The 24,048-nt window shown below is 47.2% G+C and overlaps 1 protein-coding gene across 1 annotated transcript in view; it reads right to left on the reverse strand.

Moving 5' to 3' along the window:
- Positions 1-11,121: 11,121 nt before the first annotated feature.
- The window catches only part of SPCS2 (signal peptidase complex subunit 2), a 26,857-nt gene continuing 13,930 nt past the window's right edge, over positions 11,122-24,048 (reverse strand). The window contains exons 3-5 of the mRNA XM_088445849.1: positions 23,943-24,048; positions 17,132-17,266; positions 11,122-12,764 (exon numbers count right to left, since the gene is read on the reverse strand). The exon at positions 23,943-24,048 is cut by the window's right edge and continues 55 nt beyond it. Of these exons, the coding sequence (XP_088301975.1) occupies positions 12,578-12,764; positions 17,132-17,266; positions 23,943-24,048 (428 nt within the window). The 3' untranslated portion in view covers positions 11,122-12,577. The remainder of the gene's footprint in view (positions 12,765-17,131; positions 17,267-23,942) is intronic.

The raw sequence follows: 24,048 nt of genomic DNA on the forward strand, positions 1-24,048 counted from the left end.
TGCCGACCACACCCCCTTATCCAGCATTAATATGTGTCACTGTGTCATACATAGTGTATTGTGTGTCATACATAGTGTATTGTGTGTCATAATTCCAGCATATACAGGACCAGTGATCACAGTAACCCATTATATGTGTCATACATAGTGTATTGTGTGTCTTAATTCCAGCATATACAGGACCAGCGATCACAGTAACCCATTATATGTGTCATAGTGTATTGTGTGTCATAATTCCAGCATACCCAGGACCAGCGATCACAGTAACCCATTATATGTGTCATACATAGTGTATTGTGTGTCATAATTCCAGCATATACAGGACCAGTGATCACAGTAACCCATTATATGTGTCATACATAGTGTATTGTGTGTCATAATTAAAGCATATACAGGACCAGCGATCACAGTAACCCATTATATGTGTCATACATAGTGTATTGTGTGTCATAATTCCAGCATATACAGGACCAGCGATCACAGTAACCCATTATATGTGTCATACATAGTGTATTGTGTGTCATGAGGGGATGACAGGGTGAGGGGGCATCGTCCGCAAAGAGCCACACACACATTTTTAAGTGTTGACATTAAATTGCAAAATTAAACTTCCTATTTGCGCCTGCTACTATAATACTGCCATTTTATATGCTCTAACACACTTAGGTAGTTATTACCTGCTAGTTCCGGCCACTACCAGTACTGTGTTCCTATTGCATACTGCGATTTATGGCCATATTAGAACTCGCCCCGATACTGAGCCCCCAGCTGGATTCCAGGTGGATCAGACCCTGGTATGGCAGGGGGAGGTATGGCGGTGTAGTAGTAGTGTCTGTCAGTAGTAGTGCATGTGGGTCAGTGTAATTACAGTGCAGGGGTTTATTTAGTGATCCAAGCGCCCCTGGCAATGTAATGGACTGGCGCCCCCCACACCCCCTATGCAGTGCCCTCAATAGTAATCCCCCCAATGCTGCATTGCCCCCAGTAGTGGCCCCCCTTTACAGTGCCCCCAGTACTAGTCCCCCCATACAGTGCCCCCCAGTAGTAGACCCCAGTAGTTGTCCCCCCCTAAACAGTGCCCCCAGTAGTAGTCCCCCCTAAATTGCCCCCAGTATTGGCCACCCCTATACAGTGCCCCCAGTAGTGGCCACCCACCCCCTAAATTGCCCCCAGTAGTGGCCACCCCTATACAGTGCTCCCAGTAGCGGCCACCCCCATAAATTGCCCCCAGTAGTGGCCACTCCTATACAGTGCCCCCAGTAATGGGCACCCCCCATAAAGTGCCCCCAGTAGCGGCCACCCCTTATTTCAGTGCCACCCCTGTAGTGCCAGGCTTACACACACACACACACAAAGAACAAAAAAAAAATTCAACTTACCTGATCCTCGCTCCTGACGCGGCCGCCCTTCTCCTGCATGGGAGAGACGTCATTACATATGACGTCTCTCCCATCACATGCTGCGGGGAGAGCCGGCACACGGGGCTCGTTACTGAGCTCCAGCCGGCTCCCTCCATGGACGATGCAGCAGCAAATGAGAGTCTGTCTGACTCTCATTAGCTGGCTGCTATTATAAACACACAGCCGCTATTCACTGTGGTCTGCCCTACACTTGTGGGGCCGAGGGACTTGTCCACCCCTTGGCTACAGGTGGCACTGCCGGACGGCGCCCCCCCTTTGGTCGGCGCCCCTGGCGAGTGCCATCCTGGCCAATGGGTAGATACGCCCCTGTTACAGTGTAATAATGGTGTAGTAGTGTATATGGGTATAATAACCCCTTATTACAGGGGTAACACATGTGCTATCAGACTGCTGCAATGGGGACTACATTACCCAGCAGCCACAGAGCAGAGAGCTAGTGAGTGCACGAAGTGAAGAGCACCAGGAACGAGCAGGCCTGCACAGAGAACGTGCATGGAGAGTGAGGCTGAGCCACCATTGTGAGTCAGGTGTGAGAGCACAGAGGGTGCACCTAGGACTGAGAGCATAAGAAGCAGTGCAGATTACAGTGATTGGGAGCTGAAGAGAGGCTTTACAGGGGGTACAGTGACCTCCCTCTGAGGAAACCCTCAGAGATCCCGAATATAATGCCCCAAGTGACAGACCTGAAGTTCATCAGCATCAATTCAGTGATAAAGGCAGAGCCGTGATTGTGAGTAGCTGGATACAATGTCTCACAGGTTCTCAAACTCGGTCCTCCGGACCCCAAACAGTGCATTTTTCAGTAATGACTACACCTGTGCTCCTGCTGGGTGACCTGGGAAATTTGTCAGTGAGTAATGGATACACCTGTGCACCTGCTGGGTGACATGGGAAATGTGTCAGTGAGTAATGAGCACACCTGTGCACCTGCTGGGTGAACTGGGAAACATGTCAGTAAGTAGTTAGTACACCTGTGCTCCTGCTGGGTGAACTGGGAAATGTGTCAGTGAGTAATGAGGACACATGTGCACCTTCTGGGTGACCTGGGAAATGTGTCAGCGAGTAATGAATACACCTGTGCACCTGCTGGGTGACCTGGGAAATGTGTCACGGAGTAATGAATACACCTGTGCTCCTGCTGGGTAACCTGGGAAATGTGTCAGTGAGTAATGAGCACACCTGTGCTCCTGCTGGGTGACCTGGGAAATGTGTCAGTGAGTAATGAATACACCTGTACTCCTGCTGGTTGACCTGGAAAATGTGTCAGTGAGTAATGAGTACTCCTGCTGTGTGACCTGGGAAATGTGTCAGAGTAATGAGTACACCTGTGCTTCTGCTGGGTGACCTAGGAAATGTGTCAGTGAGTAATGAGCACTCCTGTGGACCTACTGGGTGACCTGGGAAATGTATCAGTGAGTAATGACTACACCTGTGCTCCTGCTGGGTAACCTGGGAAATGTGTCAGTGAGTAATGAGTACACCTGTGCTCCTGCTGGGTGACCTGGAAAATGTGTTAGTGAGTAATGAGACACCGGTGCTCCTGCTGGGTGACCTGGAAAATGTGTCAGTGAGTAATGATTACACTTGTGCTCCTGCTGGGTGACATTGGGAAATGTGTCAGTGAGTAATGGATACACCTGTGCACCTGCTGGGTGACATGGGAAATGTGTCAGTGAGTAATGGATACACCTGTGCACCTGCTAGGTGACATGGGAAATGTGTCAGTGAGTAATGGATACACCTGTGCACCTGCTAGGTGACATGGGAAATGTGTGAGTGAGTAATGAGTACACCTGTGCACCTGCTGGGTGACCTGGGAAATGTGTCAGTGAGTAATGAGTACACCTGTACTCCTGCTGGGTGACCTGGAAAATGTGTTAGTGAGTAATGAGACACCTCATTACTGCTGGGTGACCTGGAAAATGTGTCAGTGAGTAATGGATACACCTGTACACCTGCTGGGTGACATGGGAAATGTGTCAGTGAGTAATGGATACACCTGTGCACCTGCTAGGTGACATGGGAAATGTGTCAGTGAGTAATGGATACACCTGTGCACCTGCTAGGTGACATGGGAAATGTGTCAGTGAGTAATGAGCACACCTGTGTACCTGCTGGGTGACCTGGGAAATGTGTCAGTGAGTAATGAGCACACCTGTGCTCCTGCTGGGTGACCTGGGAAATGTGTCAGTGAGTAATGAGCACACCTGTGGTCCTGCTGGGTGACCTGGGAAATGTGTCAGTGAGTAATGAATACACCTGTGCACCTTCTGGGTGAACTGGGAAATGTGTCAGTGAGTAATGAGCACACCTGTGGTCCTGCTGGGTGACCTGGGAAATGTGTCAGTGAGTAATGAATACACCTGTGCACCTGCTGGGTAACCTGGGAAATGTGTCAGTGTGTAATGAGTACACCTGTGCTCCTGCTGGGTGAACAGGGAAATGTGTCAGTGAGTAATGAGCACACCTGTGGTCCTGCTGGGTGACCTGGAAATGTGTCAGTGAGTAATGAGCACACCTGTGCTCCTGCTGGGTGACCTGGGAAATGTGTCAGTGAGTAATGAGTACACCTATGCTCCTGCTGGGTGACTTGGAAAATGTGTCAGTGAGTAATGAGCACACCTGTGCTCCTGCTGAGTGACCTGGGAAATGTGTCAGTGAGTAATGAGCACACCTGTGCACCTTCTGGGTGAACTGGGAGATGTGTCAGTGAGTAATGAATACACCTGTGCACCTGCTGGGTGACCTGGGAAATGTGACCTGTGTGGGGTCCCGAGGATCGAGTTTGAGAAACACTGCAATAAGGGAAGCTACCTCAAAGACTCTTCTGGTGAGAGATTCCATTTATCACATACACATGTACTCAAGTCATGTTCTATGTTCTTATTTAACATGAAGTAGAATCGCCACAAGCTGTACCCTAATCAGAGGGAATCAGGGAAGTGACTCCATTAATGATACTTAACAGAACTGCAATGTTATGGAAAGAGACAAGTTTAATTATATCAAACACCTATATAAAAAGCCCCAACGTGCAGCCAGAAAGTCACAGTAGCCCGGGTCACCACCATTCTTTATTCAGACACCATATAGCTGCTGAAAGGACACCAGGTCTGAATCAGGGGTGCATGTAGTGCAGCTGCGATTTCTCACGGATCCGCAAGCACGAAAATATGCAAATGCCAGTGTAAGTGTTCCTCTCATGTTCTTCCCTGCACCGGACTCAGCAAACCCTGCGATGCCCTCTTCGTATACCTGAGCAATGCTGAAGTGCGCTGATGAGTCCGATTTCACCACCATCGATGTAGTGGTCACAGCACTGGCTCCTCGCGCAGCCCCCGCTCATCACATGACCACGCTGGCTGCTGTGCTGCCATTGAGAATGCAGCTGCTGGCCTCATAGTCTCCACCCCGACCCTCACATGGATCGCAGATGCCGTCTCATGTAATAGCAATGTCATATGTAAATGCATACGCCATGGCGCACCTTGATTACAGCGTGTGTAGTAATGATGTTCTAGACGTTTTGCGTATGTGCATTAGCAATAAAATCGCTCAGCTATACAAACATTAGTACTACGTGCACTACAGCATCAAGAACGATATCTTCAGCCTGATTTAGAAGTTGTCATTTATTTTAACAGTCTACTGAAATATTTGCTATTGAGTGATTTTTATTTTTTTTATAATCCTATTGACGTGGAATATGAGCTATATAGCATTTATTTTATTTGTTATAATCCTATTGAAGTGGAATATGAGCTATATAGCATTTATTTTATTTTGTATAATCCTATTGAAGTGGAATATGAGCTATATAGCATTTATTTTATTTGTTATAATCCTATTGAAGTGGAATATGAGCTATATAGCATTTATTTTTGTATAATCCTATTGAAGTGGAATATGAGCTATATAGCATTTATTTTATTTTGTATAATCCTATTGAAGTGGAATATGAGCTATATAGCATTTAATTTATTTGTTATAATCCTATTGAAGTGGAATATGAGCTATATAGCATTTATTTTATTTGTTATAATCCTATTGAAGTGGAATATGAGCTATATAGCATTTATTTTTTTATAATCCTATTGAAGTGGAATATGAGCTATATAGCATTTATTTTATTTGTTATAATCCTATTGAAGTGGAATATGAGCTATATAGCATTTATTTTTTTATAATCCTATTGAAGTGGAATATGAGCTATATAGCATTTATTTTTTTATAATCCTATTGAAGTGGAATATGAGCTATATAGCATTTATTTTTTTATAATCCTATTGAAGTGGAATATGAGCTATATAGCATTTATTTTTTATAATCCTATTGAAGTGGAATATGAGCTATATAGCATTTATTTTATTGCAAACTGAGTAGGTTTGCAGGAATTTGTGAATCACACTAATTAGGTCTGTAGGAATATTGCACCTAGTGTAATACTTGATGTAGTAGTCTTAATTTAATCAAAAGTGATTTAGCTTATTTTAATTTTATGTCATATTGAGTCATTTAAAAAAAAATCAAAAGCAACCTTTTGTTTTCTAGTAGCCGCTTCCCGCATTTCTGGGATTCAATTAATAAATCTAAATACTCTTGATGCAAAACCCTTGTCTGTTTCTGGTTGGGGAACCCTAACCTCTCTGCTGGGGTATGGTTTAGTTGGAAGTTGCTGCTGAAGAAGAGGAACCACCAAGAAGGTAACTCCAGCTTGCATCAGCTTCACATCATCTCACATTTCTTCACCTCCGGGGTATTTCATTAGGCGTCACCATACCCACGAAAGACAAGATGTTGTAACCTGACCAACAAGCCGCATTGATTCCATAAAACGTAGCAGGACCAAGAAGTGAAGCTTCTGCCATGACTTCTGCCAACCCAATCACAATGCTGTACTATTCCGGGGTCCCTTGACTTCCAACTTACAGGGGTGACGTCTACAATTCAGAAACCAATACAATGGGAGAGTTCAAGGCCAGATTGAAGTCCATTTTCCATCTAAAGGAGCGTACACACGGTCAGATTTGTCAGACTTGTCAGATTTGTCAGATGAACGACTGAACGATTAAACGATTTGAACGATTTGGACGATTTGACCAAAGTTTTGAACGATTTGAACGATTGAACGATTTTTGACTGCATTAAAATGAATGGAATCGTCCAAGTCTGACTGCAAACCCATCAGATGTCAGATATCGTTATCTGACAAACGGGAACGCGCATCGTTGATCGTCCATCGTTCAGGCATGTCAGATATGAACGATTTTCCTTCAGATATGAACGACTGAACGATTTTTAAATCGTTATCGTCCATATCTGAAGAAAAAATCTGATCGTGTGTATGCACCATAAGTCCAATGACAGGGAAGCAGCAAGATTACATTTTTTTTAGGAGACCTGAATGGTCCAGCCCAAGAAGTAACTTCATGACTGATGGAAATAGTGAACCCAGTGGCGTCACAAGGAGGGTGCGGGCCGCACTGGGTGTCACCCTCCAAGGGGGTGACACCAAAAGCCACACACTCCTGCCTGCACCCCTCCGCCAGACTCCTGCCCGCACGGCGCACGCCGGATTACCAATGGGGCGGGTCCGCAGCCCAAGAGGCCACTAATCGCTGTGCTGCTGTAACCTCATCCTCAACTGATTAGCCACCTCTTTCTACAAAAGAACTGTCAGAATGAAAGATACATTTTTATACAAGAAAGCAGCAGGCAGGGGAATAAGGGGGTCTGATGGCATGAAAGGGAGATGTGGAGGGGGGTCTGAGGCATATAAAAGACACAAGACAAAGTTGGCCTGGGAATAGGCAATTGAAGAACCTGCAAAGTTGTGCTGCAAAGGCATGCTATATAAAGGGAGGTTTAGAGGGAAGTGACACACACAAAGTCCCACTAAACATGCTCATGAAATGCCTCTGGAAGCTGGTAGCCCTACAAATACTTAGCTGTGCCAACAACTGGGTTCTTATCCTTCCTTCTGTAGCATATCCATGTGCACTAAGCTTTTGCAGAAAACATAGCATAGAGATACATTGATATACTTGCATTGTAAACCTTAGTAATGTATTGTGATTTATAGTTATTCAGCTGCAATTTGCTCTGTTTGAGCTGTCTCAGAGGTCAATTATGGTCCTGTTCAGTACTGGATATTAACATAATTGAGAACATTTGTATCAGCTGCATGTTCGCATATATGGGTTACTTACGGTCTTTATATATTAATTCTCCTGCAACCTTCCAACATGATTTTTTTTCTTTTTGTTATCGATTATGTATTTGATACTGGTTGTGGCTGACTACCTACCTTAAGCTGGATGGTTCTGAACGATAATTTGCGTAAAAATGCTGGGAAAAAAAACCCATTAGAACTGGTTGTTCCAACTTGTTGGTTAAATCATTCAAGTTTGGTTTAACCAACCCAACCGCAGCCAATTCTTGTTCCAATGTAGGTGGAAAGTTGAAAACTTTCCAACCAACTGAAAGATTGTCATCACAGAAGCATACGGTTGTCTAACTTTGTTATTTTACTATATTACAGAAAAGTTTCTGGCTCTATAAGGATTTGGATAATCAGGACCGAGACTATCCTGGGGCTTGTGCCGTTTAACCTGGCTACACACTAGATGATGTAACATACGATATATCGGTCTGACGCAGATCGTAATGTTATATATCATACACATCGCAGTGCGTATGTCCGAGCCGCCGTTCACGGCATCGCCCCATCTGCGGTTCTGCATGGCAAATGAGACTATGCAATGAGCGACGCAGTACTGTTTACATGCAGCATGTAACAACGCGTTTTGTCATTGTGCAGTGTGTACGCCGCGCACCATGTATCTTTACATCGCATCGTCGCTCCATCCTATGCTGTGTACCCCAGCTTTAGGAGGTGCAGATTCCCCCCCATGTTGTTATAGCCACTCCCCAGCTAGCACTTCGCCAGTGGCTCCGCTAACAACATATTCACGACATGACAGCATCCCCAGCACAACTTTAATTAGACGGAACATGCTCTATGCCCTCGTACAGTAGGAATTTCAGGTCTACATTGTTTTCTAATGTTCCTGGTGTCATCTTGTAGTCTACATTTCTATTCTATTTTAATCTTGTGAATATATTTCGTATCGCAACACATTCTAATAAGTAAAATACAAGTTATTTGAATATGGATGACTTTATCCGATACACTTGCTTATTAGCAGTCTCTGAAGTGTTTCCTCTACGTATTCATGTACGGACCATGGAATCAGTATGAAATACCGCCGGCAGCATGCCGTTCGATTCCCGGCAGCGGCAGTCCGACATCAGCAGAGTTCCGAGCAGCGGAAGCCCGACAGCGCTGGAAATCCCGATCGTGGATAGGTAAGTATTGTCTAACCTAACCCTCCTTAGGGGTGCCTAACCCTAACCTCCCCCCCAAGTGCCTAACCCTAACCACCCCCTTCCCCGCTGCCTAAACCTAAGTCCCCCCGGGAGCCCTAAACCTAACCCTCCCCCCCCCCCCCCCCGCGGATGTCCGCTCACGGCGCCAGGCATCTCTACGATCGGGATGCCGGGCGCCGGTCTCCCGGCGTCGGGGAAATGCCGGGCGTCTACATCTAGACGCCCGGCATTTCACCCTTGCCGGGATATGACAGTCGGGAAGCCGGCTGCCGGTATTTAGGGCAGTCGGCTTCCCGTTTGCATCCCCATACAATTACAAGCATTACATTTACTATCTCCTTAAATACTTTTCTGATCCAACCAAGCTCTCTCTTGTTCTAGATGACGAGGGTAGAGCACATCTTTTTACATTTTGGAACTCTTAAGGCACACATCCACTAAGCGATTTTATTGAGCTATTGAATAACGATATCGTTCATTAATAGTTTAAAAATCGTTTGCATGAAGAAAAATGTCTTAAACAACCAGCGATGCGCGCTACTGCTGGTCGTTTAGATATCCATCATCGTGCAAACTTGCTGTATAACCTTACAATATCGTCAGATTCAGCATGTTTCCAGATGATTGATGAGCCTGCACTGAACGACTGCTCGCTCAGTGCAGGCTCATCACAGACTGACAAACAACTGCACGATTACAAGGTCATAATCGTGCAGTCTTTTGCCTGTCGTTTAGTGATGTCGCCTTTGGTGTATCTGGAATCATTTGGTGGGTTATTTTGAAACAGATTTTTTTGGTATATTGATTGAGCATCATTATTAGTATTAACACTAAAATCATATTCTCAACAGTTTTGCCCTTCTCTTTGATAGACTTTTACTGGCCATGATAGCGGACAGCATTCACAGTATCTCCCTCAGTGAGGAAATCAACAAGGAGCACACACTTGTGGTCCCAAAATACAGTCGCCACGACCTTCTTTGCGGATGGGAGTTGTTTTGAATTTCTTTGAAGATGTGGACGCTGCGTTGTTTTCATATCATGGATGCTTGCGCCGTCTCTGGTGTCACATGAAGCACCCACGTTTCATCGCCTGTAACAGGCTGCAGGAACTGCACTCCCTCCTCCTGGTACCGCGTCATGTGCACGAGAGACAATCCCAACCTATTGGGCTTGTGAACCTCTGTGAGTTGCTTCGGTACCAGCGTGATCACTTTTTCCCGTACCCCAGTTGCTCATGAACGATGTTGTGCCCAGCACCCACTGAGACGGTCAGTTTCTCAGCAATATCACTCACATGAATGAGTCTGTCCTCCTGAATCAGACCTTCTATACGGCACAAATAGTCATCTGTGGTGGACGTGCTGTCGGATCGCAGCTCATCTTGAACGTCTGTCCTGCCGCTATCAAAGGCAGTGCACCACACGCAAACTTGCCCGTGACATGATGCTATCGCCATACACCTCGACAAGTTAGCAATGAATTTCAGCTGCTGATGTGACCTTCAAACGCTGGAATCTGATCACGCCATTTTCAAAAATGTGTTTAAAGATCACATATAATAAAAAAAAAAACGCCTACCACACCCCAGTAGCATTAAACCCCCCACCCCACCTGCCTAGCGGTAATAGATCCCAGTGACAACACTCACCACCACCTGCTGCCAATAGGTCCCATTGCGATCACCAACAGGACTGCAGGAGGAAATCCGTTCTGCACATCCGATGCATACAGTGGGACGGCGTGCTCGCATGGGATGCGGCTGTGCCAATCACATCAATGAACAGATTCTCAGGCACTTCTGATAGGAGGTTCTGCACATCTGACTGATTCGGGGGACACTCACTGGAGGTCCTGACACAGGTTATGCACCAAGGGAGGATTTTTTTTTTATTTCTTTTTTTTTTTCCCCCTATGAAAACACATCCGGTTACCATTAATCTGTGACCCGTGCTTTTGACGGCAAAAGGCAGCCGGCAGTGTGGGGCGAAAGGCAGCAATATTCATGACAGCACAGCCTATCGATTAACCTGGTGACATCACAGTACCTCCACCTCATGAGGTCAGCGCGATGTCGCTGAGAATGAAAGCTCGCCGCCCAGACAAAGTCACTACAGGCAGATTATTATATTCAGATCAGACATGTAGGAACCAGGCGCACAGACCCCAGTGAGACAGCGAATAGCCGGCGTTTTGCATCTCTTCTCTCCTTTTATTGGAAAAACAGACTTAAAAAAAACGGCAGTTCAGAAACAAGACGCTAAACAGAAGTCCAGAAGTGGAACGTGACCTCAGACAACGGAAACGGATCTAAAAATGCTCTTTTCTTTATTAATAATAGTTGTCGGCCTTAAGACACAGCTAAGCTTTTACACGTACAGCAGACTGACGGCCCTCGCGGCTTCACAATTCCCCTTTTGACGGTATACAAAATAACCAAAACTTTTATTCCCATCAAATAAATTAGACAGATAATGGACAGAGTTGTCTGTGACACTGGTTTTGTCCTGAAATAGGTCATGTAAATGTCTCTCAAAACGATACATGAAATATGTACCGGTAAGATCAGGTGACTACATGCTTCCTCTACACACCCTCTAGCTGTGAAACGCAGCGCTCTTCACATGTATGGCCGCTTGGACGTATTGCGATTTAAACGTTAACGCTGCAAAGAACAATTCTGGGTCAAGTTCAAGAAGTTAATATACTAAAAAAAAAATAAAAAAAATGCATGATCAATGTGATACAGGGGCCAGGTTGCCAGCGATTTCCCCCCTCACCACGCGTTTTGCACTCACAAGCCGGTGGTGGTATCGGGGGAGTCTCACGGATGCGGCTGGATGGCACGTATGAGGCCATCTATTTATTTTACATTATTAAACTTCTTCAATTCCATCCACAACTAAACTAGTTATCTTACAGTCAGCCCGTGAAGTGGTTATGAAGTGTAAGAAGAGATTAAACTGTAGCTATTGCTTACTGTAAATCAGGACATTTTGTGGGGTGGAAAAAATAGACCGCGCACCGGTTCACGCGGAATTAGTGACATCACCGAGGCAAGAGGCACAAACAAGGAAAACGTGTTCAGATTCTATAAACCAGATAAGCGCGCGCATGTGTGCGTGCGTGCGTGTGTTACCTTGTAACAGGCTTTGTAACAATACATGCTGCATACACATCTCATCTTGCAGAAAGAGAGACCCGCAGCCATGTACATCCCTACAGAGAGATCAGTGACACTCAGGAAAAGAGGATGGCAGTAGACGACCAACTCCCTGTCTCTCCCTGGCATCTGCAGGTATAGAATTATGGGAGTTGTAGTTCTGCTAGTAAACGACGGGCTCACTCACTTTCCTAGTCTCTTGTCAGGTATTCTATGAGAAGTGTAAGACAGTATTTGATAATAGGTAATATAATTTTACTCCTATTTATAAAGGGAAATGCTTGGGGGTATTGACAGGGTTACGAGGTTTCTCCTGAGCTGAGTAACATTAAGGAATCCTATGGGTGGTGCGCTCTGAACATGATTATTTAAAGCTGCAATATATACGGGAATTACAAAGTGACAGTCACAGCCATGGGAGATTGTAAAACAAAACCGTGTGGTCAGCCCCCCGGGGTCTGTATACAGCGACCTATGTGTGTGAGCGAAACGCGTGGAGGTACAGAGCCCTGAGGCAGGGAAGGGGTAACATTCCTTAATCGTGTCACTTCTGCGTCATCCTTTTTAGCGTAACGAGACAGAAAGGCCCCCCGGGAGTCTCATCCTATTTTGTTTTCTTTTCCATTGACAAACTGTCGTGGAGTTTGGAGACTTCAGGTTCAAACATGTCCATGACCAAAGTGCCGTTTTCATCATAGAATTTGGCTATGGATTTGGTGAACTCGGCATCTCGCTGGATCTTATTTCTCCCGCTGATGAAAGTGACTTTCAGCGTGTACTTGTCATCAAACCTACAGGGGACAAAATAATGAGGCTTCAGAATACAAGAGGAGACGGCACTAACACATGTCTATGCCGCCTGTGTCACCCTTACACACCCCATGTCTATGCCGCCTGTGTCACCCTTACACACCCCACGTCTATGCCGCCTGTGTCACCCTTACACACCCCACGTCTATGCCGCCTGTGTCACCCTTACAAACCCCATGTCTATGCCGCCTGTGTCACCCTTACACACCCCCATGTCTATGCCGCCTGTGTCACCTCTTACACACCCCCATGTCTATGCCGCCTGTGTCACCTCTTACACACCCCATGTCTATGCCGCCTGTGTCACCCTTACACACCCCATGTCTATGCCGCCTGTGTCACCCTTACACACCCCTATGTCTATGCCGCCTGTGTCACCTCTTACACACCCCATGTCTATGCAGCCTATGTCACCCTTACACACCCTATGTCTATGCTGGGTGGGGGGGGGGGAGATCAGCCTATGTCACCCTTACACACCCTATGTCTAAGCTAAGGGGGGGGGATCAGCCTATGTCACCCTTACACACCCTATGTCTATGCTGGGTGGGGGGGGGGGGGAGATCAGCCTATGTCACCCTTACACACCCTATGTCTAAGCTAAGGGGGGGGGATCAGCCTATGTCACCCTTACACACCCTATATCTATGCCGAGGGGGATCAGCCTATGTCACCCTTACACACCCTATGTCTATGCTGAGGGGATCAGCCTATGTCACCCTTACACACCCTATGTCTATGCTGGGGAGGGGGATCAACCTATGTCACCCTTACACACCCTATGTCTATGCTGAGCAGGTCAGCCTATGCCACCAATACACACCCTATGTCTATGCTGAGTGGGTCAGGCTATGTCACCCTTACACACCCTATGTCTATGCTGGAGGGAGGGATCAGCCTATGCCACCCTTACACACCCTATGTCTATGCTTTGGGGGGGGGGTTCAGCCTGTGTCACCCTTACACACCCTAGGTCTATGCCAAAGGGGGGGGGGGGGATATCAGCCTGTGTCACCCTTACACACCCTATGTCTATGCTGGGGTGGGGGATCAGCCTATGTCACCCTTACACACCCTATATCTATGCTGGGGGGGGGGGGGAAATCAGCCTATGTCACCCTTACACACCCTATGTCTATGCTGGGGAGGGGGATCAACCTATGTCACCCTTACACACCCTATGTCTATGCTGAGCAGGTCAGCCTATGCCACCAATACACACCCTATGTCTATGCTGAGTGGGTCAGGCTATGTCACCCTTACACACCCTATGTCTATGCTGGAGGGAGGGGGGGGGATCAGCCTATGCCACCCTTACACACCCTATGTCTATGCTGGAGGGAGGGGGGGGGGATCAGCCTATGCCACCCCTACACACCCTAGGTCTATGCCAAAGGGGGGGGGGATATCAGCCTGTGCCACCCTTACACACCCTATGTCTATGCTGGGGTGGGGGATCAGCCTGTCACCCTTACACACCCTGTGTCTATGCTGAGGAGGGGGATCAGCCTATGTCACCCTTACACACCCTATGTCTATGCTGAGTGGGATCAGCCTATGTCACCCTTACGCACCCTATGTCTATGCTGGGGTGGGGGATCAGCCTATGTCACCCTTACACACCCTGTGTCTATGCTGAGGAGGGGGATCAGCCTATGTCACCCTTACACACCCTATGTCTATGCTGAGTGGGATCAGCCTATGTCACCCTTACGCACCCTATGTCTATGCTGGGGGGGGGGGGATATCAGCCTGTGTCACCCTTACACACCCTATGTCTATGCTGGGGCGGGGGATCAGCCTATGTCACCCTTGTACACCCTATATCTATGCTGGGGGGGGGGGGGGGGGTAAATCAGCCTATGTCACCCTTACACACCCTGTGTCTATGCTGAGGAGGGGGATCAGCCTATGTCACCCTTACACACCCTATGTCTATGCTGAGTGGGATCAGCCTATGTCACCCTTACACACCCTATGTCTATGCTGGGGGGGCAATTAGCCTATGTCACCCTTACACACCCTATGTCTATGCCAAAGGGGGGGGGGGGGGATATCAGCCTGTGTCACCCTTACACACCCTATGTCTATGCTGGGGGGGATATATCAGCCTATGTCACCCTTACACACCCTATGTCTATGCTGGGGGGGGGGGGGAGATATCAGCCTATGTCACCCTTACACACCCTATGTCTATGCTGGGGGGGGGGGATATCAGCCTGTGTCACCCTTACACACCCTATGTCTATGCTGGGGGGGGATATCAGCCTATGTCACCCTTACACACCCTATGTCTATGCTGGGGGGGCAATTAGCCTATGTCACCCTTACACACCCTATGTCTATGCCAAAGGGGGGGGGGGGGGATATCAGCCTGTGTCACCCTTACACACCCTATGTCTATGCTGGGGGGGATATATCAGCCTATGTCACCCTTACACACCCTATGTCTATGCTGGGGGGGGGGGAGATATCAGCCTATGTCACCCTTACACACCCTATGTCTATGCTGGGGGGGGGGATATCAGCCTGTGTCACCCTTACACACCCTATGTCTATGCTGGGGGGGGATATCAGCCTATGTCACCCTTACACACCCTATGTCTATGCTGGGGGGGCAATTAGCCTATGTCACCCTTACACACCCTATGTCTATGCCAAAGGGGGGGGGGGGGGGCTTTGGAATCAGCCTATGTCACCCTTAAACACCCTATGTCTATGCTGAGTGGGTCAGCCTGTGTCACCCTTACACACCCTATGTGTATGCTGGGGGGGGGGGAAATCAGCCTATGTCACCCTTACACACCCTATGTCTATGCTGGGGGGATCAGCCTATATCACCCTTACACACCCTATGTCTATGCTGGGGGGGGGGGGGAGATATCAGCCTATGTCACCCTTACACACCCTATGTCTATGCTGGGGTGGGTTATCAGCCTATGTCACCCTTACACACCCCATGTCTATGCTGGGGGGGGGATATCAGCCTATGTCACCCTTACACACCCTATGTCTATGCTGGGTGGGGAGATATCAGCCTATGTCACCCTTACACACCCTATGTCTATGCTGGGTGGGGAGATATCAGCCTATGTCACCCTTACACACCCTATGTCTATGCTGGGGGGGGATATCAGCCTGTGTCACCCTTACACACCCTATGTCTATGCTGGGGGGGATATCAGCCTATGTCACCCTTACACACCCTATGTCTATGCTGGGGGGGGGAGATATCAGCCTATGTCACCCTTACACACCCTATGTTTATGCTGGGGGGGGGGATATCAGCCTGTGTCACCCTTACACACCCTATGTCTATGCTGGGGGGGAGATATCAGCCTATGTCACCCTTACACACCCTATGTCTATGCTGGGGGGGGGGAGATATCAGCCTATGTCACCCTTACACACCCTATGTCTATGCTGGGTGGGGAGATATCAGCCTATGTCACCCTTACACACCCTATGTCTATGCTGGGGGGGGATATCAGCCTATGTCACCCTTACACACCCTATGTCTATGCTGGGGGGGGGGGATATCAGCCTGTGTCACCCTTACACACCCTATGTCTATGCTGTGGGGGAGATATCAGCCTATGTCACCCTTACACACCCTATGTCTATGCTGGGGGGGGTTATCAGCCTATGTCACCCTTGCACACCCTATGTGTATGCTGGGGGGGGATCAGCCTATGTCACCCTTACACATCCTATGTGTATGCTGGGGGGGGGGGGATCAGCCTATGTCACCCTTACACACCCTATGTGTATGCTGGGGGGGGGGGGGGATCAGCCTATGTCACCCGTACACATCCTATGTGTATGCTGGGGGGGGGGGGGATCGATCAGCCTGTGTCACCCTTACACACCCTATATCTATGCTGACATGTGTGTCACCTTTACATACCCTATTTAGGCTGAGGGGAAACACATAATTCCAACCAAAATATATTTTTCTATCCAATCTGGAGCGTCTCTGTAGCCCGGCACTGCTCTCTGCGCCCGTACTGGTAGCGTGCTAATGATCGACAGCGAGCTGCCTCGGCAGGAGTGAACCGACTTCCCCATGTCTGAAATTAGGATCTGGGCTTTTTCACAAAGATCATTGTCCATCAACACACAGCCGGCAAAAGCGCGGAGAGCACTACTGAGCATGACGGTAGACGCAACAGATCAGATGGAGGACTCGACTGTGAGATAGGCAAATCATACTGGCATCATTAGGTGGTTAGTTGTGGTCTGCTGAGACACAAGACGCAGCCAGTGGTAGACTATTGGGCATGCTGTAAAGGCATCACTGGAGTCAGTGGAAAGGAGAGAAGAAGCAGTAAGAAGTGTCACATGTTACCTTTTCAGACTAGAGGAGAGATGCCAAATATCATCAGGGTCCATTCCTGCAGGGTCCTTCCTGTGGGCCACCAGGAAAATGCTCTTCTCTTTGTATGACGTATAAATGGTCAGGACGCCCATCATCAGAAAATAGGTGATTCAGAGTTAGGAAAAAACAAGGCTGAGCATATAGGGGTACTGCTGTGTATACACACAACACGGGATGTAATTACTGGGGTACTGCTGTGTATACACAAGGCGGAATCCCGGTATACAGGTCATTATCGGGGTACTGCTGTGTATACACACACACGGCGGAATCCCGGTATACAGGTCATTACTGGGGTACTGCTGTGTATGCACACACACGGCGGAGTCCCTGTATACAGGTCATTACTGGGGTACTGCTGTGTATATACACACACACGGCGGAATCCAGACATACAGGTAATTACTGGGGTACTGCTGTGTATACATAAAAGGCGGAATCCAGGTATACGGGTCATTACCGGGGTACTGCTGTGTATATACACACAAGGTGGAATCCAGGTATACAGGTAATTACTGGGGTACTGCTGTGTATACACGCGACAGAATCCAGGTATACAGTCATTACCGGGGTACTGCTGTGTATACACACAAGGTGGAATCCAGGTATACAGGTAATTACTGGGGTACTGCTGTGTATACACGCGACAGAATCCAGGTATACAGTCATTACCGGGGTACTGCTGTGTATACACACAAGGTGGAATCCAGGTATACAGGTAATTACTGCTGTGTATACACACAAGGTGGAACTCAGGTATGCAGGTCATTAATGAAGTACTGCGGTGTATACACACGGGCTGGAGCCCAGATATACAGGTCACTACTGGGGTTTTGCTGTGTAAACACACTGAGTGGAGACCCTGGGGTACTGCTGTGTATATATACACACACACACACACACACACACACACACACACACACACGGTGGAGCCCAATATATAGGTTATTTGAATTCATATCTCCGTGAGCTAATAGAATGCAAGTACTTGTCCAAAGATACACCCAATTCTCCAGCGTCTTACGTACAGTGTCTCCAGTCCTAATATATACTGTGTCCCCATAACTGAAGTGTAGTTTCACTAAAGCACTTGCCATCTCTCTATGCCACACCGTATGCTCAGCAACCAGTGCGCCCCCCTGAACAATCAGTACAGTTTATATAGGCTGGTTGATGACGCACATCAGCACACGTGGCGCACAGTCAGCGGACCTGGCAACAGGAAAGGGACCCCAAGGTCCTGCGCTCCGGATCACATCCCGAAATGACCGCCTACCTACTGTGCTAAGTGTAAGTCACCACACCGAGCAGAGATGTGTAAGGTATGCATCCAGCATTCCTGTGCTTAGTGTAAGTCACCACACTGAGAAGAGATGTGTAAGGTATGCATCCAGCATTCCTGTGCTTAGTGTAAGTCACCACACTGAGCAGAGAGGTGTAAGGTATGCACCCAGCATTCCTGTGCTTAGTGTAAGTCACCACACTGAGAAGAGATGTGTAAGGTATACATAGTGTAAGTCACCACACTGAGCAGAGATGTGTAAGGTATGCATCCAGCATTACTGTACTTAGTGTAAGTTACCACACTGAGAAGAGATGTGTAAGGTATGCATCCAGCATTCCTGTGCTTAGTGTAAGTCACCACACTGAGCAGAGAGGTGTAAGGTATGCACCCAGCATTCCTGTGCTTAGTGTAAGTCACCACACTGAGAAGAGATGTGTAAGGTATACATAGTGTAAGTCACCACACTGAGCAGAGATGTGTAAGGTATGCGTCCAGCATTACTGTTCTTAGTGTAAGTCACCACACTGAGCAGAGATGTGTAAGGTATGCATCCAGCATTCCTGTGCTTAGTGTAAGTCACCACACTGAGCAGAGAGGTGTAAGGTATGCATCCAGCATCACTGTGCTTAGTGTAAGTCACCACACTGAGCAGAGATGTGTAAGGTATGCATCCAGCATTACTGTGCTTAGTGTAAGTCACCACACTGAGCAGAGATGTGTAAGCTATGCATCCAGCATTACAGTACTTAGTGTAAGTCACCACACTGAGCAGAGATGTGTAAGGTATGCATCCAGCATTCCTGTGCTTAGTGTAAGTCACCACACTGAGCAGAGATGTGTAAGGTATACATAGTGTAAGTCACCACACTGAGCAGAGATGTGTAAGGTATGCATCCAGCATTCCTGTGCTTAGTGTAAGTCACCACACTGAGCAGAGATGTGTAAGGTATGCATCCAGCATTACTGTACTTAGTGTAAGTCACCACACTGAGCAGAGCTGTGTAAGGTATGCATCCAGCATTACTGTGCTTAGTGTAAGTCACCACACTGAGCAGAGATATGTAAGGTTATGCATCCAGCATTCCTGTACTTAGTGTAAGTCACCACACTGAGCAGAGCTGTGTAAGGTATGCATCCAGCATTACTGTGCTTAGTGTAAGTCACCACACTGAGCAGAGATGTGTAAGGTATGCATCCAGCATTACTGTGCTTAGTGTAAGTCACCACATTGAGCAGAGATGTGTAAGGTATACATAGTGTAAGTCACCACACTGAGCAGAGATGTGTAAGGTATGCATCCAGCATTACTGTAAGTCACCACACTGAGCAGAGATGTCTAAGGTATGCACCCAGCATTCCTGTGCTTAGTGTAAGTCACCACACTGAGCAGAGATGTCTAAGGTATGCACCCAGCATTCCTGTGCTTAGTGTAAGTCACCACACTGAGCAGAGATGTGTAAGGTATGCATCCAGCATTCCTGTGCTTAGTGTAAGTCACCACACTGAGCAGAGAGGTGTAAGGTATGCATCCAGCATTACTGTGCTTAGTGTAAGTCACCACACTGAGCAGAGATGTGTAAGGTATGCATCCAGCATTACTGTGATTAGTGTAAGTTACCACACTGAGCAGAGATGTGTAAGGTATGCATCCAGCATTACTGTACTTAGTGTAAGTCACCACACTGAGCAGAGATGTGTAAGGTATGCACCCAGCATTACTGTACTTAGTGTAAGTCACCACACTGAGCAGAGCTGTGTAAGGTATGCATCCAGCATTCCTGTACTTAGTGTAAGTTACCACACTGAGCAGAGATGTGTAAGGTATGCATCCAGCATTACTAGTGTAAGTCACCACACTGAGCAGAGCTGTGTAAGGTATGCATCCAGCATTACTGTGCTTAGTGTAAGTCATCACACTGAGCAGAGATGTGTAAGGTAAGCATCCAGCATTCCTGTGCTTAGTGTAAGTCACCACACTGAGCAGAGATGTGTAAGGTATACATAGTGTAAGTCACCACACTGAGCAGAGCTGTGTAAGGTATGCATCCAGCATTCCTGTGCTTAGTGTAAGTCACCACACTGAGCAGAGCTGTGTAAGGTATGCATCCAGCATTCCTGTACTTAGTGTAAGTCACCACACTGAGCAGAGCTGTGTAAGGTATGCATCCAGCATTCCTGTGCTTAGTGTAAGTCACCACACTGAGCAAAGATGTGTAAGGTATGCATCCAGCATTCCTGTGCTTAGTGTAAGTCACCACACTGAGCAGAGCTGTGTAAGGTATACATAGTGTAAGTCACCACACTGAGCAGAGCTGTGTAAGGTATGCATCCAGCATTACAGTACTTAGTGTAAGTCACCACACTGAGAAGAGATGTGTAAGGTATGCATCCAGCATTACTGTGCTTAGTGTAAGTCACCACACTGAGCAGAGATGTGTAAGGTATGCATCCAGCATTACTGTGCTTAGTGTAAGTCACCACATTGAGCAGAGATGTGTAAGGTATACATAGTGTAAGTCACCACACTGAGCAGAGATGTGTAAGGTATGCATCCAGCATTCCTGTGCTTAGTGTAAGTCACCACACTGAGCAGAGCTGTGTAAGGTATGCATCCAGCATTACTGTGCTTAGTGTAAGTCACCACACTGAGCAGAGATGTGTAAGGTATGCATCCAGCATTACTGTAAGTCACCACACTGAGCAGAGATGTGTAAGGTATGCACCCAGCATTCCTGTGCTTAGTGTAAGTCACCACACTGAGCAGAGATGTGTAAGGTATGCATCCAGCATTACTAGTGTAAGTCACCACACTGAGCAGAGCTGTGTAAGGTAAGCATCCAGCATTACTGTGCTTAGTGTAAGTCATCACACTGAGCAGAGATGTGTAAGGTAAGCATCCAGCATTCCTGTGCTTAGTGTAAGTCACCACATTGAGCAGAGATGTGTAAGGTATACATAGTGTAAGTCACCACACTGAGCAGAGATGTGTAAGGTATGCATCCAGCATTACTGTAAGTCACCACACTGAGCAGAGATGTGTAAGGTATGCACCCAGCATTCCTGTGCTTAGTGTAAGTCACCACACTGAGCAGAGCTGTGTAAGGTATACATCCAGCATTCCTGTGCTTAGTGTAAGTCACCACACTGAGCAGAGATGTCTAAGGTATGCACCCAGCATTCCTGTGCTTAGTGTAAGTCACCACATTGAGCAGAGATGTGTAAGGTATACATAGTGTAAGTCACCACACTGAGCAGAGATGTGTAAGGTATGCATCCAGCATTACTGTAAGTCACCACACTGAGCAGAGATGTGTAAGGTATGCATCCAGCATTACTGTACTTAGTGTAAGTCACCACACTGAGCAGAGCTGTGTAAGGTATACATCCAGCATTCCTGTGCTTAGTGTAAGTCACCACACTGAGCAGAGATGTGTAAGGTATGCATCCAGCATTCCTGTGCTTAGTGTAAGTCACCACACTGAGCAGAGAGGTGTAAGGTATGCATCCAGCATTACTGTGCTTAGTGTAAGTCACCACACTGAGCAGAGATGTGTAAGGTATGCATCCAGCATTACTGTACTTAGTGTAAGTCACCACACTGAGCAGAGATGTGTAAGGTATGCACCCAGCATTACTGTACTTAGTGTAAGTCACCACACTGAGCAGAGCTGTGTAAGGTATGCATCCAGCATTCCTGTACTTAGTGTAAGTTACCACACTGAGCAGAGATGTGTAAGGTATGCATCCAGCATTACTAGTGTAAGTCACCACACTGAGCAGAGCTGTGTAAGGTATGCATCCAGCATTACTGTGCTTAGTGTAAGTCATCACACTGAGCAGAGATGTGTAAGGTAAGCATCCAGCATTCCTGTGCTTAGTGTAAGTCACCACACTGAGCAGAGATGTGTAAGGTATACATAGTGTAAGTCACCACACTGAGCAGAGATGTGTAAGGTATGCATCCAGCATTCCTGTGCTTAGTGTAAGTCACCACACTGAGCAGAGCTGTGTAAGGTATGCATCCAGCATTCCTGTACTTAGTGTAAGTCACCACACTGAGCAGAGATGTGTAAGGTATACATAGTGTAAGTCACCACACTGAGCAGAGATGTGTAAGGTATGCATCCAGCATTCCTGTGCTTAGTGTAAGTCACCACACTGAGCAGAGCTGTGTAAGGTATGCATCCAGCATTCCTGTACTTAGTGTAAGTCACCACACTGAGCAGAGAGGTGTAAGGTATGCATCCAGCATTACTGTAAGTCACCACACTGAGCAAAGATGTGTAAGGTATGCATCCAGCATTCCTGTGCTTAGTGTAAGTCACCACACTGAGCAGAGCTGTGTAAGGTATACATCCAGCATTACTGTGCTTAGTGTAAGTCACCACACTGAGCAGAGCTGTGTAAGGTATGCATCCAGCATTACTGTGCTTAGTGTAAGTCACCACACTGAGCAGAGCTGTGTAAGGTATGCACCCAGCATTCCTGTACTTAGTGTAAGTCACCACACTGAGCAGAGATGTGTAAGGTATGCACCCAGCATTACTGTACTTAGTGTAAGTCACCACACTGAGCAGAGCTGTGTAAGGTATGCATCCAGCATTACTGTGCTTAGTGTAAGTCACCACACTGAGCAGAGCTGTGTAAGGTATGCATCCAGCATTCCTGTGCTTAGTGTAAGTCACCACACTGAGCAGAGATGTGTAAGGTATGCATCCAGCATTACTGTACTTAGTGTAAGTTACCACACTGAGCAGAGATGTGTAAGGTATGCATCCAGCATTCCTGTGCTTAGTGTAAGTCACCACACTGAGCAGAGATGTGTAAGGTATGCATCCAGCATTCCTGTGCTTAGTGTAAGTCACCACACTGAGCAGAGCTGTGTAAGGTATACATCCAGCATTACTGTGCTTAGTGTAAGTCACCACACTGAGCAGAGATGTGTAAGGTATGCATCCAGCATTCCTGTACTTAGTGTAAGTCACCACACTGAGCAGAGCTGTGTAAGGTATGCATCCAGCATTACTGTAAGTCACCACACTGAGCAAAGATGTGTAAGGTATGCATCCAGCATTCCTGTGCTTAGTGTAAGTCACCACACTGAGCAGAGCTGTGTAAGGTATGCATCCAGCATTCCTGTGCTTAGTGTAAGTCACCACACTGAGCAGAGCTGTGTAAGGTATGCATCCAGCATTACTGTGCTTAGTGTAAGTCACCACACTGAGCAGAGCTGTGTAAGGTATACATAGTGTAAGTCACCACACTGAGCAGAGATGTGTAAGGTATGCATCCAGCATTACTGTGCTTAGTGTAAGTCACCACACTGAGCAGAGATGTGTAAGGTATGCATCCAGCATTACTGTGCTTAGTGTAAGTCACCACACTGAGCAGAGATGTGTAAGGTATGCATCCAGCATTACTGTGACGGAAACACAACTGTTGGGGAGTAATGTCACTTACTGTGCAGCGGTATTTATCACTATAATGAAAGGATATGATATGACGCAGAAGGCAAGAACAGGTTTAGATTCTGGGAATGGATGCAAGTAATCCCACACCAAGGCCACGATGGCGAAGACGCAGGAGATGGTGCAGATTATGA

Source organism: Taudactylus pleione, unplaced genomic scaffold (genome assembly GCF_031769625.1).
Source record: "Taudactylus pleione unplaced genomic scaffold, aTauple2 ptg000390l, whole genome shotgun sequence".
Lineage (NCBI taxonomy): Eukaryota > Metazoa > Chordata > Amphibia > Anura > Myobatrachidae > Taudactylus > Taudactylus pleione.